Here is a 19,136-nt window from a genome sequence, read left to right as displayed (position 1 = left end):
TAAACTTAAACGTGACATTGTCTTACAGGAAGCCTGGTGCACAATGCAAGTTATAAGCTAATCCTGACATTCTGCTTAAAAGAAAAGAATAAGTAAATATTTGCAACTCTTTTACAGCAAATATAATGAAATGTACATAGTTAAATATCGTCTGGGAGGGGTGTAAAATTTTGTATGGATGGAGGCGTTCCTGAGTGTGGCATAGGTATGATTGTTGCACATAGTCGTCATCATCATCATCATTTATTTATATAGCGCCACTAATTCCGCAGCGCTGTACAGAGAACTCACTCACATCAGTCCCTGCCCCATTGGGGCTCACAGTCTAAATTCCCTAATATACACACACAGACTAGGGTCAATTTGTTAGCAGCCAATTAACCTACCAGTATGTTTTTGGAGTGTGGGAGGAAACCGGAGCACCCGGAAGAAACCCACGCAAACACGGGGAGAACATACAAACTCCACACAGATAAGGCCATGGTCGGGAATTGAACTCATGACCCCAGTGCTGTGAGGTAGAAGTGCTAACCACTGAGCCACCGTGCTGCCCCATGTCATGCATCGACATGCAAAAAACAAAATTTCATATTTATTTTAATTAAATTTAAAGGGGTGCGAAAGGGGCCTTTAGGGAGTGCTCCCTGTTTAGTTGGGTGCTGCAGACCATTTTTTTTGTCAACAGTATTGGATTTTTATATATCCTGTAACCATCATGTATATTTCTAGAATCCTAAACGCATTTTGCTGATGCAGTGAAAAAATGTCCCGATGACTCCTTTATTTAAGACATAAATCGAGGCCGAACAGTACGTTAGGACAGAAACTGAAAAGTTTAAATTTAATGAAGTTTAGAGTAATACAGTGGTAGCAGGTCGGACCTTGAGTGAGGTGTGTACAATGTCCACCAAACGAGGTTCTATTCGGACCTGGAGACACTAAAAAAAATTTCTGGAGCAGTTCTCAAAACCAGAATTTACCATATACTTATGTATATACGCAGTGCACAAATAGGTGCTTGTGTGCACAATGAATAGGTCTGAAGGCATTTTGGTGAATTACCTTTACTGATCAAATATCTGCTTAAAATGGGTCAAAAATCTCAAACAGCAAAGCACAACATTTCCTTTCAAAATTGCAGTGACATCACTGGGCATGCCCTTGGGATATAATTAAAAAAAATCTGTAAAATTTGTTCATACATGTATAGATTTTTTTTAGACTAATTTTGTCTGTGGCACCTTCTAAATAAATAATGATGATGATGATGATGAAATTGATCTCATATCGCTATGTGTGAGAAACTCAACACCACCCACAGATACAAATAGGTAAGATTAGTTGAGACTGGTGTGTAACGCAAATGGTCGATGGTCCGACAGTACATGCAGTCATCAGATAGCAGAACTAATATGACCCACTGCTGAAGGGCTGGACCTGTTCTGTTTGGGCAACAAAACAATACAACAATACTGCTGAATAACCGCATGTAGCTATGATTGAGCAGGAGTAGGCTTCCTCATATTGCCATGGTACAACTTTCAGAGACACACTACGAACGGCCAAGTGCCTTACACCTGAGAAGATGGGTTGTGAGGAACTAAGCTGAGGTCGACGGATTGGAGAATGTAGAATCATGAGGTAAGAAGCTAAAGTTGGAAATAAGCAAACGAAATAAGACTCTGAAGCACAAACTGCGAAATGCAACCCAAACCTTGTTCGTGTAGGTGTGAGGGCTTTAAAACGGCAGCATACAGGTGAGGACTCTTAGCCCTTATTGTCTTGACCTTTAGCAGAACTGCTGATCACAGTAAGTAAGCTGTCAATGTGACTGCTGGTATTGTGACAGATCCTCACACCTTTCCCATTCCACGACAAAGAAACTGCTCCCCTTTATGTCAGTTTCCACCAAAGGGAAGGGATAGCTATTATGCTTGACAGATAAAGTTACATACCTCCCAATATGAAAGTCCCTGGCAGCGGGACAGGAGGCGTGGCCACATCACGATGGAGATGTGGTCATTTCACAATGGGGGCGTGGCTGCCTAGCGCTGTAAAGGGCTGGCCATAAGATAGGTCCCCCCCCAACATTCCCACCCACCGGACAAACATGACCCCAGACAGGACAGCGGGACTAATCCCTAAAATCTGGACTTTCCCGCTGAAATCGTAACTGTATAGACATATATATATACGTTTCAATTATTCCATGTACACTATATGGACAAAAGTATTTGGACACTCGACCATTATACCAACAGGGACTGTAATGACATTGTACTCAAATGCATATACTTTAATATGGAGTTAGTCCCTCTTTTGCAGTGATAACAGCTTCCACTCTTCTTGGAAGGCTTTCCACAAGATGTTGGAGTGTTTCTGTGGGATTTTGTGCCCATTCATTATGAGGAGCATCTATGAAGTCAGGTACTGATGTTGGACTAGAAGGCCTGGCTCACAATCTCCGTTCCAGTTCATCCCAAAGGTGTTCTATGGATTTGAGGTCAGGGCTCTGTGCGGGCCAGTCAAGTTCTTGCACACCGAACTCATCAAACCTTGTCTTTGTAGTCCTGGCTTTGTACACTGGGGCACAGTTATGTTGGAATAGAAAAGGGCCTTCCCCAAACTGTTGTCACAAAGTTGGAAGCATAGCATTGTCCAAAATGACTTGGTATGCTGAAGCATAAAGATTGGTCTTCACTAAAGATATGGGGCCTAGATCAAACCCTGAAAAACAGCCCCATACCAATATCGCTCCTCCACCAAACTTCACAGCTGGCATAATGTAGTCAGGCAGGTAACGTTCTCCCGCGTCCACCAAACCCAGACTCGCCCATCTGACTGTCAAACAGAGAAGCGTGATTCATCACTCCACAGAACATATTTCCACTGCTCCAGTCTAGTGTTGGTGTGCTTTACACCACTCCATCCGACGCACTGGTCTTGGTGATGTGAGGCTTGCATGCAGCTGCTCGGCCATGGAAACCCATTCCATTAAGCTCCTTCTGCACAGTTTATGTGCTTACATTAATGCCAGTGGAAGTTTGGAACTGTTGTTCCTAAACGCTTCCACTTTCTAATAATATCACTTACAGTTGACCGTGGAATATCCAGCAGGGGTGAATTTTCACAAACCATCTTATAGGCTGTCACCTTTACAATCACAGTACCACGCTTGAAGTCACTGAGCTCTTCAGAACGACCCATTTTGTATCACAAATATTCACAAATGGAGACTGCATGGCTAAGTGCTTGATTTTATACACTTCTGGCAAGGGGTCTGATTGAAACACCTCAATTCAAAAATTAGCAGGTGTGGCCAAATACTTTTGTCCATATAGTGTACATTTAGCGATGAATCACACATGTAATATCCATTATTATTCAATAGTAAGTTTATTTACTTAAAAAAATAACTAATCTACTGTGTTGACTTTCCATACCTCAAAAATCAGTAATGTAGGAACGCAGATTACCTGCACAGTACTTACTGTGCTAACGTTTTATAATGTTCCAATACATCTTTTGTTTGTACTCCTGCCTAAATGATGTCACTGTTTCCTAAAGACTTGATAGGCTACATTGTCATCTCTATTGGTTTGTTCCACAATATGGTTCCCTCCCTGGTGTGTAGCTGTTGAGCAGACTTAAAAAAACTTTATTTTTAACAATGGGGACATTTCTTCTAATGATGACGATAGCAGCCTCCATGATCTGCCAACCTTAAAAATGTGAAAATATGTTGTAGTTTAAAACTTGGTATATATATTTTGAATTACTAGGTTAACTTACAGAGAAGAAGCTAGGTAACCTGCCATTGCAGTATAAATGGCACAGCCAATAGTCGGCAACAAGCGTTTACCTTTACTTTGCTTCTGAAATGTTTTCTTGCTAGATAACCTCGCCACCACTTCTGGATCACAGTCATCATTCTGTGCAGATATCTAGAACAATCACAAAAAAAGACTTGAAAACTCCAATATCTGAGACCAGTGATTAGGCAATAGCATATAAATAGGAGACTTCTCATGTGACTGACAGGCATAGAGATGCTGAAATAGCCTGAAACAGTTTGAAAGTTGACTGAATTTGGCTGGTTCGTGGACTTGTTTGTTGTACAATCAGCCGGTTCGATCTGATTCGACACAAACAGCGAACCTTGAACTCGTGTTCATGGCTCGACATTCGCGTCTTTTACATTTTACATTATAGGCTACATTGTCATCATTATTGGTTCATCCCAGAATATGGTTCCCTCCATAAGCAAACTGAGGGGTTCCTAGTGCCTGGAATCCCCCTCCAAGAATGGGGCACTGTATAATTTAGGTGGCTGGACCCTGCCCCCGCTTCACACGGCTCTGCTTGAAAAGGGAGAGCTGCAGCATTGCCCATGTATATTATGGAAATAGGAAGTGTTGGAGAGCAGCCAAGCACTGTCTAATATTATAGCCACGCCCCCATACATGCTGGTCACGCCCACTGGCGGCGTGGTGTGGAAACCCCCCTCTACAAATCCTGTGTTTGCCCCTGCCCTCCCCGATGTGTTGTTAATGAGTTGACTTAAAAAAAAAATCTTTATTTCTAAAAATTGGGAAGAATGTGCTTCCTTTACTGACATTGCTTCTGTAAAATGTTCCCTGTTCATGTTTAAAAATGTTCAGAGTGTCTCGAACATGGTAAAATTTATGCAACTTGCTTGAAATTTTAGTCCACTCTGAAGTTCAAGAATTAATCACAAACTTTAGAGCCAGTTTGACAAACCAGTTCAACAGCCGTATTGAAACAATTTCGAGCACCACTACACCAGTTCTGCTACTGAATCCAAGCTCTGTAGTTAAGACAATACATCTGTCATATACCTTACTATTGCTATATAGACTCACAAATATAAACAATTATGCTTCTTGTTATTGTGTTCTGATTTTTTTTAAAAAATTAATTGATTTTTAAATAATTAGAAAACCATAAAGAATAAGTATAATTATTTTTCTGATTAATCTAAACATAGACATAAGTGTAAAATTGAAAGCAAAATCACATGCACTATAATACACTACATAACATGTCATGACTGACCCACAAAAGTGTAAAACACAGCGCGTGTGCTCTTTGGGAAGCAGCGTGATTACTTTTGTGCAATTAAGTCTAGTTTTCAAGGAAAGCACGTGGATCTGCTGACTAAAATGACAGCAGGGGTGTGAAAGTTTGCAACGCCAATGGTAGGAGCTGTGCGGTTTGAGGGTGTACATCATACCTACCTACTCTCGAAAACTTGTTTCCGGGAGAGGGGCGTGACCGGAGGGCGGGAGGGTGGGGCCGGAATGATGGAAATGATGGTTTTCATTTTAACAAGGGAATTCCGGGATGCGGGAGAAATGCCAGCTCTCGCGGGAGCCCGGGAGACTGACCCGAATTTTGTGATTCTCCCGGACTTTCTGGGAGAGTTGGCAAGTATGGTATACATTTAACTTTGTATCAGGGTTAAAAACACCTATTTTTGTGCTAAAGTGCAGTAATGTGATTTTATTTTGGGGAACAGGATTATTTAAATTCATAGTTGTCTACTCTCCCAGAATGTCCAGGAGACTCACAAATTTCTGGGAGTCCTCTCGGACTCCCGGGAGAGCAGGTCAACCTCCCGGCTCGTGGAAACTTCATTAGTTAAGCGGGGGAGGGGCTTAGGATGCGATTCTCGTGTCATTGTGGCCCCGCCCCCTGCCATAATAGGCTAGAAATGATGATGTCTGTTTAGAAGGCGGGCCAAATGTTACAATTGGGGCATACTTAATAAGGACAGCCCAGATATCCCCCTCACTCTCAAGATTACGGTTTTAAACTGGAAACTAGCTTTGCGAGAGGGTAATTAATTTAGTTATTAAATATTCACTAGCGTATTTTCTTTGCCATTAACCCCTTAGTGCAATTAGCACGTCCTTTTGCAACAGTCTTCTAAAATCCGCTGACACTCTCCTTCTCTACACATTTTCAGGGCCCAGAATGAAATTATGGCCCATGTATGTTAGTTGTTACCATTAGTTTGCTAATAAAGTTATAGGATATAAAAAAAAATCGCTACCTGAGATAGGCACGAACTCTGCATCCTCGAAACCAGCTTTGGATCACTACTGCCGCATTATATTCTGTCAGCCGGTTATCTTCAGCGGCTCTACCAATGGAGAAAAATAAATTATAACTAAAATACTTTGTACCTCACTCTTATTATTGTTTTACATGGTACTTTAAACATAAAAAACAGGGTTTTTACTTTTCAAGCAGACAAATGTTTAATTAAAAAAAAATAAGTAAATCCAAGTTTACATTAATATATAGCAAAAGCTGTGTATTACTGAGCCAAATAATATATATGCACTTATCAGTTTTTGTACTTAAATAAATATTTATATCTATTCTCCCGGAATTTCTGAGAGGCGCTCGTATTTCTGGGGCGTTGTGGGGGTGGGGCTTAACAACGTGAATAAGCGTCATTAAACCCCGCCCCCTGCTAGGTTATGCTGTTAATATGCCCATTTCCTAGCAGGGGGCAGGGCTATGGTGATGGCATGACACCACTCCCCCTAATACACCAGGATCTCTCAGACGGGGGGGGGTTTCAAAAGTTGGCAAGTATAATTTATATCTTGCTCCATCTCACTTTGTACCCTGTATGGTATCCCATCAGAACATTGTCCTATAGATCCACTTCTGTAGTGGAGTAAAATTCACTATTGTATGGAGAGAGGAGGTAATAAATTACTTTTAAGAGCGCTGGAATGGAGTGTTAGGTTAACACTGAAGAATGTGGAAATAGAATATTTAAGGTTTCTTTAAAAGAAAATATTGTAGTAATGCTACAAATGTAGCAAATAGAAAGATAAACATAAAATATAAAAAAATGTAAATGTAGTTTAGTATAAGTAGTAGTTATAGAACAAATAATTCATGCATGTTTTGCTACACATTAGATACATATAATGAAAAAAACATTCTTTATTTAGTGAATACAATCAAAACAAAATACTAAAATTAGTTACATTTTCAATGCCTGCCAAAGTGGTCAGTTTTTGTCAGCTCTCAATGTGCTTATGGGAAACAACACTGCTATGTCACATTATCCCACATCACTAGAGGTGACAATATGATTGCTTCACAAATAAGGATATAGCTTCCTATGACGAGATAAAGATGTTTCAAAAAGGCGTCCAAAAGACGACTGCACTTTAAGCCAATGAACAACCAAAAATAAAGTATAAAACCTCTTCTTTAATACATCGAACCCATATTAAAAACAGATGTATCAGAGCAGACGGCTGAAAAAGGGTCTGAGTGGTCCTTGCGTCTTTGCTTTGTGGTTATACAGCCAATGAAATATGTAAACAATTGTTATTTCAAAGACCTATTTATGTGATAACGCCCGTCCACCAGTGAAACATAAGGATGTTAGAAGATACTATGCAGTTCCTATTGTCCGGGGGCAGCTATACAATACAGGCCCCAATTGAGTACTCAATGCCAGGCTGGGTCAAGGTCTTCTTTCTTGGACAAATCCCAAGGCAGACATAACCACCGTACTGCACCGGACACTCTTATTGGCTCATAGCTTCATACAGCGGGCTGCCAAATAGCAGGGTAGGAACCGTGCAGGGTCATAGCATAATTTGGGTAGGGGCCCAGCGATGCCCTTCCAGCCTCCTGGGCCCCCTGCTCTGCTTGCAAAACAGCAGAGCAACAGGCTTCTCCTGGACATGGGTGGTCCGGCACATGCACCCAATGTGCACGGACCACTCAGAAGAGAGTGGGAAGCAGTGGATTTGGAGGGGAGTTGGCAGGGTCACTGCCTGGTCTCTTACATCTCTGGGCCCCTTAGCTGCAGCATCCCTTATTGTATACCCCTGCCACAGCCACTGTACAATGAGCCAATAAGAGAACCGCCAGCTGTATATTAGTTGTGGTGACTTCCTCTAGTAATCAGAGATGTTAGTAGAACAGAGTTTATTAAAATAATGTAGAATTCAGGAGCCATTCCCCCAGATATAGATGCCAAAACTTTATTTGGGAGCTGGAGCATGGTCTGACTGCCGAAAAAACACTTTAGCCACCAATTCAATTTTACACAGATGTATGTGTTAGGTTATAATGCAGAATATGTGGCCAGCTCAAATAACCAATGACATTGCCAGGTGCCGTCCCCGCTGTTCCTCCGTGAAGCAGGAACAGCAGGCTGGTAGTTCCGACCGGGGGCATCTTGTTGCTAAGCAACAGATACGCAGTGTCCCTGGCCGCCCTTGCACATGCGCTATGGGACGCTATCTTTTACTCAGCGGTCAGTGTGGCTGACCGCCCACTTCCTTGCTGACCCTATTTATACTCACCTCTGGCACCATTAGGATGCCTTAGTATCAGGACTCCTGTCTCCAGCTATTTTTCCTGTGTATAGTTATCTCTTGGTTTGACCTCGGCTTGTCTGACCTCTCCTTGGATCCTCCTTTGGTGCTGTCTCTTCCTGATTGGCTTGACCCAGATCATCTGACTTCTCTCAGTCACTACACTGGTAACTGTCTTGGAGGACTGCGACCTGCGTATTCCTTGCAGCCAAGCCCAAACCTCCTTGTGGGGGTCCCTGCTGATCACCAGGGATACGTTAGACTCCGCACATCCTTGTTCAGTGGCGCTAATATCAGTTGGTGATTCTGATACATCCCAGACACTGACAGCAGTACTGATGTCTGACAGACATAATATATTGCTTCCTAGTTACTTTCAAGTGGGCTGTGATAGGTATATGATTATGCGAATCCCATCATCGCTGGACATCCCCACCTAACTAGCAGGCAGGTAAGCACTTTTCCAGGAGAATTGCCTGCACTCACAGGGGTCCAGGAAAATCTCGCCCTAATCCAGGAGACTTTGGGACATTCCAAGAGAGTAGACATGTATGGCATACAGCCACACACACAAACCTTGGGAAAAAAAATTATAAAACACAGATAGAAATACCACCAGTTTTCCAATTGTCAGCAAGTTTGCTGTAAAATTTCATCCATCATTAAGATATAAATAAGAAGTCAGAAAAAGTAACATTTAAGAAGTAAGGATTATTTAATTAGTGAATAAAAATTTAGTTTTTGCATATTTTGCTTTTCTTGAACTATCCTGGCCCTACCATAAACATATAATTACTTTTACAGTATTCTAGGCCAGATAATAAAGTAAATGTTTACAGTTGTAAAGTCTTGACTGTAATTTTTTAAAATGTTTTCAAAGGACAAGGATGCATCTAAGCACGCCACACGCTGAACCGTCTAAGAGGACGGTTCAACAAGTTAAGTACCTTTAAGCAGGCATCTGATTTTTGTTAGTTATCCTAAATTTTTTTATCTCCTTTTCAAAAGCTCTCTGGTTGGCAAACAAAAATGGCTGCCAGACACAGTCTGCTACACAGACACAGGTTCAGAACTCTCAGGGGAATGTCACAGTGCAGACAGAGCTCAGAGTGGCGTTCCCAAGCCTCTCTGCTCATTACATGATGTGCAATGTGTCTGTGGTTGCCATGGTAAACCAGAATCTCAAATCATTAATAGCAGCTTGAAGAAAAAATACAATTGAATATGGCAGTTACCAATATTGTTCTCATAGCCTATCACAGCTAGTTTTGCTTAAAAAGCACACCTGATTTTTTCATGGGATTGCTGTTTTAACTAGAGACGCCAATAAACATGTATTTATAACTTATATTGTACTTTTAAACCTACCCAGTCACAAACTTATTATCAGCAACTCCCTATCTACTGCAGAACTACATTTCCCATGATTCTCAAGCAAAAAAGTGACAGGTGTATAATTGCATGTAATCATGGGAGTTGTAGTTCAGCAACAGATGACTAACTAGCCTTTACTTGAGTAACTTATGAAAATGTTTTCGGGAGCCCCAATCCCCCCCGGTATACTGCCGGTACTAAGGGCTGGGTACTTCCCGCTGGGGTTACCTGCACTTTAGGAAATACTCCATCGGGAGGTCGGACAGGTGACTGCAGAGCTTCCTATGGGTGGCCATGTCCCCAGTGTACGGACGCGTCTCCATGGAGACGGGACTGTACCACATAAGACGGAGGGAGATAAAGACACGCTTTCTAAACAAAATCAGATGCCGTATTAGACATGCAAACAGTTGACATTTTATTGAATTATAATTATATTTCAGTGTTACACATATACTCGCGATGCGTTAAACACATGATGTTCCTTTTCGCGCCGTGTCCGTGTAATGGTACATTCCGACTTCCGCTCCCCTCTGCTCCTGGTCGCTGGGACTGTTCCGGAAGCGTCATGGTGGCTGTGTGTGCTGCCCTGACTTGGCTGTGATCCGGGGGGACACCGCAAGCTTTGTTCATGGTTGGCGTGGCCAAAAAACACATCCGAGCCAATAAGGGAACCAGCTGGTGAGTGAGCTCGGGGCTGATACTGGTCACACCTGTGTGGGGTTGGTCTGCACGTCTTACTGTGAGGCCTGGAGGTGTCATGCCCTCCAGTACTAATATTTGGGGGTATCAGGGCTTCCAGGGGTCCTCACACCCTGATGTAAAATTAGGGGTGTCATGCTTGGTACAGGTCATTAAAAACTGGTATCTTAGGGGTTGTCATGACTTCTGGTAGTCCATCCTCCATCCTATTGTATGATGTGTTTTGGGCAGCACAGTGGTTAGCGCTTCTGCTTTACAGCACTGGGGTCATGAGTTCAGTTCCCGACCATGGCCTTATCTGTGAGGAGTTTGTGTGTTCTCCCCGTGTTCCTCCGGGTGCTCTGGTTTCATCCCACACTCCAAAAATATACTGGTAGGTTAATTGGCTACTAACAAAATTGACCCTAGTGTGTGTGTATGTTAGGGAATTTAGATTGTAAGTCCCAGTGGGGCAGCGCTGCGGAATTAGTGACGCTGTATAAATAAATGGTGATGTGGTGGGTTCATGGGTCATCCAAAACAAATATTTGGGGTATGCCAGGGCTTCCATTGGTCCTCCCACTCTATTGTAAGATCAGGGGGTGTCATGCCTGCCATGGGTCATGGAAAACTAATATTTGGGGCTGTCGGTGCTACCAGGTGTCCTCTTATCTTAGTACTCAAGAATCAAAGGGCAGGTGGCAGTCCCGCTTTTTATCAAAAATGGGTCCCAGGGCAGTCGGGAAGCCACAGATGGAGGAACATCACAGCTGCTGTAAATTTTTCCATCTTAATATTTGGTATCATGAATACTTCCATCATAGTATCTGGGAGCCCTAGGGCATCCATTGCCCTCTCATTCTAAACACTGAGATGCTATTGTGGCTACTTGTGGTTCTGTCATCCTTATATCTGCTTGTATCATGGCTGCCTAGATCCTTTAAACTTGATATTTGTAGATGGGTTCTCCTCTTGTTTAAAGATCTGGAACTGTTTTAACTGCTGTGGGGTTCTAATTTCCACAGGGGATCTAATTGTTAGCCCTGGTCCTGTATAGGGTGGTTTCTCAGTGGGTGCCCATACAGACCAGATCTCTTTCTGCTTCATCTCGGGTGGCACAATCCTAGTAAATGAACTAGTCATCAACTTGCTTGTGTTTTAAAAATACATTTCTAAAAGCTGGGCACAGGACCGTATTTGGGACCTTTGCTTTGTTTTATGTATAATATGGGCAGCGTGGTTGGCACTTCTGCCTCACAGCGTTGGGTTGATGAGTTCGATTTCTGACCATGGCCTTATCTGTGTGGAGTTTGTATGTTCTCCCTGTGTTTGCGTGGGTTTCCTCCGGGTGCTCCGGTTTCCTCCCACACTCCAAAAACATACTAGTAGGTTAATTGGCTGCTATTAAATTGACCCTAGTATTTGTGTGTGTGTGTGTGTGTGTGTGTCTGTGTGTGTGTGTGTTAGGGAATTTAGACTGTAGGTTCCAATAGGGGCAGGGACTGATGTGAGCGAGTATGTACACGGCTATGGAATTAGTCGCGCTATATAAATAGCTGATGATGTTTTATAGGTTTGTAGCGTGCAGCTGGAGATAAAATCCAGTTTGTAGTAAATAACGATCATCTAGTATTTACATATACTGTAAATGTTTTATGTATAGTTGTTAATCAGTACACAAGCTGACCATGAGAGATTTTACAGTACAAATCCTTTATATATTGTCTGTGACTCATGAGAGTTCATGTGGTGCTAAAGTAACAATATAAGTCATGCTTGGATAAAACATCTAGAAATGACACACAGGTAAATGAAACAGGTATCTTTTTTTGGCCTGTTGTGTGAAAACCAGAAACGTGGCAATTTTAAAAGTTGCCAATATTCATATAAAGTGGCAGAAAATCAGAATCCTGAATCAAAGTCCTGAATCTTATGACCATAGAGTTTAAAGTTAAGGTTGTATGTAAAATATAGCTATAATTCTGATGAGCCATATGCACACTGTTCTTCTGAAAACAATCTAGGAGAGTGAATCCCAAACTTTCTCAGTTCAAGGCAACCTTAGGCAACCAATCAGATTCTAGTTATAATTTATTTATTACATTCTACAAAATGACAGCTAGAATCTGATTGGTTGCCTAAGGGTGCCTAGGTTCGCCTAGGTCTTAAAAGAGACGTTCTAGGGAAGAAAGTTCTATTTCTGCCCAAACGTCTTCCTTATTTTACCCCAACCGCACCACAAAGCAGAATAAATTAACATCATTGTTCTCTCAGCTGTCTTTAATTTAAAATGTGAAATTCACAAATACAGTACAGAATGCTAAAGCAAAAGCGGACCTAGAAGTTTATATTGACAGCACCTCTGCAAAATGGCATGTTCGGTCTAAAAATTGGATTTGGGCAAAGTCTGAAACTCAACTAATATAGTCTTTGGATATTGGTATAATCAACCTACAGTACTAACTGGTTACAGGAATGACTGGTTATTTTTCAGTGAAATATTGAGAAGAAAAAAAAAACGTTACTAAGTAAGATTTTATGCAGAGCTAGCAAATGGTATGTTGCACATACCATACAGGAGGTAGGCCTTCATGCTTCATTGGTGGTGACTGAGATGTTTCTGTAGGGTAGGTGAGAGGACTGTGCTTTGCAGTTGAAAGTTAATAATACCTAAATATTAAGGCTCCATGTTGTGGTACGTTTACAGAAATAATATATTTTTTCACAGTTATTGCCACTTATGGGTTTGATCATACAAGCGTCTGGTCCAAAATCAAATTGGTGAAATCATGCTAATTGATGTACAGGTTTTTGGTCTATACTCACAAACAAATTAGTATGGGGATCACTAAGGAAATTGAAAGAGCACTTATGCGAACCAGCAAGATACTTTAGGGAGCCACAGTCAGTCTAAAATAGCTGCTTAAACTATGGAATTCTGGGACATGTACAAATCAGGGCATTCCAGAAATTAAGCCATGGAAGGCAGGTAGTGATATCACTGAGTTGTATGCGGAGCTTTCTTTACTGATCAAATGCAACCAAAATACTCTGCATAATGGTTGTGTAGCTCATACTCTGACTTCTTTCTGTGATGTGTAAACACACTATGCATCCTTGTTAATAGTGATTTCATTATTTCTCTTAGCTTGAAACGTACAAATATTGGGAAAAATCTAAGCTCTAGGCTGTATTTAGGGGTAATGCTGGTAGCGCTGAATAATTGCCTGAAATCGCATTGTAAGGACCCAAACTGATTCTAATGCACAATAGTGAACAATTCCGATCAGATCTTTATCTGCCTTGCCTGTAAATCTAGTTGGAAGTTGACCACTAATGACCTGTCTGCTTTGTCATCTTCCAAATGCACTAACATGCCCCCATGTGATCTGTCCACTCGTCCTGAGCACGGGCCAACCTGCCATGTGTGTGGCGGACTGGTAAATGATCCTGGGGCTAGTGGCACTGTGAGCTTGGATTTGGCTGGAAAACTACAGGATATCGAACCATACTGTAGGTCCTACAGTGTAGGAGAAGCTTTAAAGATAAAGAAGCAGGTGATAGTCACAGTTAGGCACATCTGAAGTGCTGTATTGGTTTGGCTACTGGAGCCGTTGGTGGAGCTTTATAATGATTTAAGTGATACATTCATTTAAATGTTATGTATTCTGTTTCTCTTCCTGTACTTTTTATTATTATTGTGAAGCTGGCTAGACACTAACGCAGTTATCATGCAGACAACACGATAAACGACAGTTTGGTCAGATATTGCAACACTGTGTACGCTCCCACGATCATGTTTTATCGTAACAAAGCACATTGCATCTGTCAATTTGGTTTTCTAAACTTCCTACAATTCTCTGTAAACAATGGAACTACATCAGGCAAATGTTTAAGTGTGTACGCACTCGCGACCAGCGGCGTAGGCTGATACCTGTAGAGTGTAAAGAGCCACCATCGTTTCAGCAGATGGTTATGAGAGATGAAGATCATAGATCTGAAGGTGAATTGTGTAGGTGTGTACACATGTATCGCACGATCATCGGGACTTCCAGTCGTTGGTAAAATCATTACTAAAATCGCATCTCAAGTAGTTTGCATTAGTGTGTAGCAAGCTATATAGTCTTAAATGTTTAGGTAGACCTCCAATGACTTTGTAACCACTGTCTATTCTTACTAGTAGCAAATGGATGATTACTGTTTGCACAATCTTTCTGTTCACACGGCTCAATACAGTTAATCCATGATCTTTTACGTAACTTATAATGTGTACATTGTTATATTCCATATTTACAGAATGCCACCGAAGCCAAGTTGAATAACAAGTATTTCTATTCTTCAGATGTGAATGTAATTGTAAATGTATTTATCTGTATTGTATTGTTTTGGAGCAGAGTTAGACGTTGTAATTAATAACACCACAATCCTAAAAAATAATACATTAGCGACCAAAGAAACTATGAGATGTACATCACATCTTAAGTTATCAATTTCTGTGCACCATTAAGGGTTATCTGTCATGCATAGTGCAGCAATATTGTTGCACCAAAATAAAAAAATTAACAGTTTAGCTACAGGCTGCCAACAAGGGAGGGTGACGGGAGAGCTTAACGTGGTGATCTCCAAATTGTCTTAGAGTGTAAAGCCCATTTTTTTGGTCTCCATTAAAATACAGTTCACTTATCATATATATCCCTTATACAGCTTTAACTTATTTCTGTGTTTCCCCTGTAAATTTCTTTTACACAATTTTTTGTGCACCACTACGGGGTGCGATAAAAAATTAGCAGAGATTCCTGTAAAATCTCCGGCGCGAGTTGTCTCGGTAGACGTTCCAAAGACACCTCGCGCTGAATCTCCCCCAATGACCCCTTGCCCATTGTCGGTTGCGGCACAGCGCCATCTGTTACACGCTACCTTCTGTATATATTCGCATTCACACTATCCCTACCGGGAGCGCGAGAGCTGATTTCCACCAAATGTCAAGCGCTGTCGGAACTGACATACGTTGTCGCTGTCCTTTCCATCATGTGACATGGCCCTGGGCCTATGAACATTTAATGAGCTGCCCAGTCCGTGTGGCGTCAGTAATAAGTAACTTAGAGCAGTACGAGTCCATTCTGCACAGAGATTGTAGATGGTCCCCAGACGTCTCCTTCTCCGAGTCGTTATTAATATACCAGAAGAAAAGACAGAAATGGTTACACTTTAATGCTTTTATGCATTTCAGGTCCCCTTAAGCACCAATGTCTTTTAAATTATAAAAGAGAATTAACAAATCGCCGATCGGACTGCTCGCGCCTCCCGCTCAAGGTGAATGATAATGTTATACGGTCCTCCAGGTCAGCCGGGGTGTACACACTGCGGATTTGTTTTCACGTTTCTACACAGCTCAATTAAGTTAATGTGACTCGCTGATCTTTCCACCTCACCTCAGATCTCAAGCATGAAATTAAATTAGCATTATTAATAAATGGAGGAACAATCCAGTTATCTGTAGGGAACACCAAGTATCTACATCCAGCGGCATTGCAGCCTCGGTAGGTGAATGAAACCTGGTTACCTGCAGATTTATTTATTTTTAGCACAAATGTGTTTTAGAGATTGTCCCGTATTCATTTTATTAACGAAGGTAATTCCTTGTTTTATTTTCATGCTTTTCTATATAAAATGGCTTTGGTATTAGCATGTGGTTACTATTGTAATCTATGAATATTTTAAAAATAAAGAACAAACAGCAAAGGAAGACTTGAGTAGTGATTTGCTCTGCAGCTATATCGCACCACAGTGGTTGAACGACCTGTAAACTTGGGTGTCTAATGAGACCTGCTATACAAGCTTCTGCCCGTCCAGCAGATTTCTTTGGAGACCTACGCTGACCTGACATTCAACCTCTCTGATGCTACATTGCCAGTCTGCAGTTGCGATAGATACAGTTGCAAAATTACTAATGTAGTCATTGCTAAAATGTGGTTTGAGGCATATAAGCTTAATTGTGATTTCAAGAAGGTTATTATGCAAACCAACGAGCAACAGCCCTCTAGATAAACATTGTTTGTTGTTCAAACATTGAGTGATATTGGCACAGATATTAGGAAATCAAAAGTGATTAATCATTTTAGGCACACCCAAAAAATCATTTACTGGCTTTAATAATAGGCCCTCGTGCGATCCAGCCGATTTAGCCCAAATATATATATATATATATACATGTATCTGCAATGGTTAGAAATCTTTTGTTAGGTCAGCCAGCGTTGTCCGTCTTATCTGTATACGGTTCAGTTACTATCCAGCCAGATTTCTCTCTGTTCATACCAGTGATATTTATGTTGCATGTTGCTGGCTCTCTGCACATCTGGGGAGACCTCTAAACCCTAAATTACACCTGTTGCCATGAATCAACATTTCTGACTCCATAATATATACAGTCTTAAATTCTATATACCATTCTTGCTTTTGTTTTTTGCTTTTTTAATCTGTTCTGTGGCTTTAATGGTTGTATTTACAAAAGTTGTCTTCTATTCCGAACACACCTTTATCTAGACATCACCAATTATATGCAGGAAGCTGTTAGAACTACAGATAAGGATTTGATCAGGCGGGCCTGTGTTTTCTTCTTTGTTGACCAGATGTCAATCTGTAAGGCTGGGTACACACTGCAGAAAATTTCTTTCGATTTTACCGACGACAGAAAGAAAAGAAAAAAAAGACCCGATAAGCAGCCGATTCATGTGTACACACTATACACGATTTATATTCAGATCTGTGCTCTTCATCTGTTATAACCATCAGCTGAAAGATGGTGACTCTATAAGCTCTATGGAGATCTATGGACACGGTCGGTCCTGAGTGCATGCACACTGCAGATTTGGAATGACATTGTTCCATCGTTGAAGGAGATTTATAGTTCAGTTTAAAAATCAATTGAAACGATACGATGAGCTTTGGCACAGCAATTGTTGTCGTTTGGTGTACACACTAATGTGATAATGTGATATTGAACCGAACGGTCGTTTATCAAGTCATTGGCCCAATAATTGGCTTAAATCTTACGGAGTCCCTAATGATGCTGACAAGACTACTGTTCAGCCATTTGGCATGACCATCAAACAACTGGTCCAGTCGGCAATTTAGTGATGCATTTATAGCAACTCCCATAGTTGTCCTTTGTTGATATTTTACAACCTTTTCATTCATGGAACCCACGTGATATTGCTGTGCAATATGATCGCATAGCAAGTCATTAGTGTAGCTCTGCTAAATTGTTTAGGCAGCTAATTAGGTTTTTATGTTGTTTGTTTTCTCCTTCAGAAAAGTTTATTGAATTGACCGAAAGTGCATTCAGCGTTGTCGGCTTAAATGTCCACTTATAAATGACTAATGTATTGCTTTGTAACCTTCTCTTTGCTATTTACTATATAGGTAGATGTAAAGGAGTATTAGTGTGGGTAGTATAGATGGAAGTAGGCTAGGTGTAAGGATGTATTAGTATAGGGAGTATAGGTGGGAGTAGGGTAGGTGTGAGGATACATTAGTGTGGGTAGTATAGGTGGGAGTAGGGTAGATGTGAGGATACATTATTGTGGGTAGTATAGGTGGAAGTAGAGTAAATGTGAGGATACATTAGTATAGGGAGTATAGGTGGGAGTAGGGTAAATGTGAGGATACATTAATTTGGGTAGTATAGGTGGGAGTAGGGTAAATGTGAGGATACATTAGTTTGAGTAGTATAGGTGGAAGTAGGGTAAATGTGAGGATACATTAGTTTGGGTAGTATAGGTGGAAGTAGGGTAAATGTGATGATACATTAATTTGGGTAGTATAGGTGGGAGTAGGGTAAATGTGAGGATACATTAGTGTGGGTAGTATAGGTGGGAGTAGGCTAGATGTGAGGATACATTAGTGTGGGTAGTATAGGTGGGAGTAGGGTAGATGTGAGGATACATTAGTGTGGGCAGTATAGGTGGGAGTAGGGTAGATGTCAGGGTGTATTACTGTGGGTAGGGCCCTTTGGGTCCCAGAAAAATGGCACACTGGCCGCTGGGGTCCCCTTTATGGTGGTGCGCTGGCCATCGGGGTTTCCGTTATGGTTGCATGCTGGCCATTGGTATTTCTTACTATTATTATTGTTGGTGTTTTTGGTGTTTCTTACTATTATTGGTGTTTTTGGTGTTTCTTACTATTATTGGTGTTTTTGGTGTTTCTTACTATTATTGGTGTTTTTGGTGTTTCTTACTATTATTGGTGTTTTTGGTGTTTCTTACTGTTATTGGTGTTTTTGGTGTTTCTTACTGTTATTGGTGTTTTTGGTGTTTCTTACTGTTATTGGTGTTTTTGGTGTTTCTTACTGTTATTGGTGCTTCTTACTATTATTGGTACTTTTGGTGCTTCTTACTGTTATTGGTACTTTTGGTGCTTCTTACTGTTATTGGCGTTGATGTTGTTGGTGTTTCCTGTTGTTATTGTTGTTTCCTACTGTTATTGGCGTTGATGTTGTTGTTTCCTACTGTTATTGGCGTTGATGTTATTGTTGTTTCCTACTGTTATTGGCGTTGATGTTATCTTTCTTCGAGTTAATAAAACCATGTAGAAATTATCAGTCTCTACTCCATTATCATTATTCCTGCTATAAAAAAAACTCCTGCCAATCTTGTGTAGTAATCTTATCAATATATAACACATGTCTTAGTAACTCTCAAA

At 41.0% G+C, this 19,136-nt stretch overlaps 2 protein-coding genes across 2 annotated transcripts in view; one reads left to right on the top strand and one right to left on the bottom strand.

The window, feature by feature from the left end:
- Positions 1-10,072, bottom strand: part of SPATA17 (spermatogenesis associated 17) — a 131,838-nt gene extending 121,766 nt beyond the window's left edge. Inside the window, exons 1-3 of the mRNA XM_075200760.1 lie at positions 9,984-10,072; positions 6,077-6,166; positions 3,863-3,944 (exon numbers count right to left, since the gene is read on the bottom strand). Of these exons, the coding sequence (XP_075056861.1) occupies positions 3,863-3,944; positions 6,077-6,166; positions 9,984-10,051 (240 nt within the window). The 5' untranslated portion in view covers positions 10,052-10,072. The remainder of the gene's footprint in view (positions 1-3,862; positions 3,945-6,076; positions 6,167-9,983) is intronic.
- A 224-nt stretch (positions 10,073-10,296) lies between these two features.
- GPATCH2 (G-patch domain containing 2) overlaps positions 10,297-19,136 on the top strand; it is a 108,717-nt gene continuing 99,877 nt past the window's right edge. Inside the window, exon 1 of the mRNA XM_075204259.1 lies at positions 10,297-10,436. Coding sequence (XP_075060360.1) covers positions 10,387-10,436 — 50 coding nt within the window. The 5' untranslated portion in view covers positions 10,297-10,386. The remainder of the gene's footprint in view (positions 10,437-19,136) is intronic.

This window comes from Mixophyes fleayi, chromosome 3 (assembly GCF_038048845.1).
Source record: "Mixophyes fleayi isolate aMixFle1 chromosome 3, aMixFle1.hap1, whole genome shotgun sequence".
NCBI lineage: Eukaryota > Metazoa > Chordata > Amphibia > Anura > Limnodynastidae > Mixophyes > Mixophyes fleayi.
This window is presented reverse-complemented; position numbering and strand designations above follow the sequence as displayed.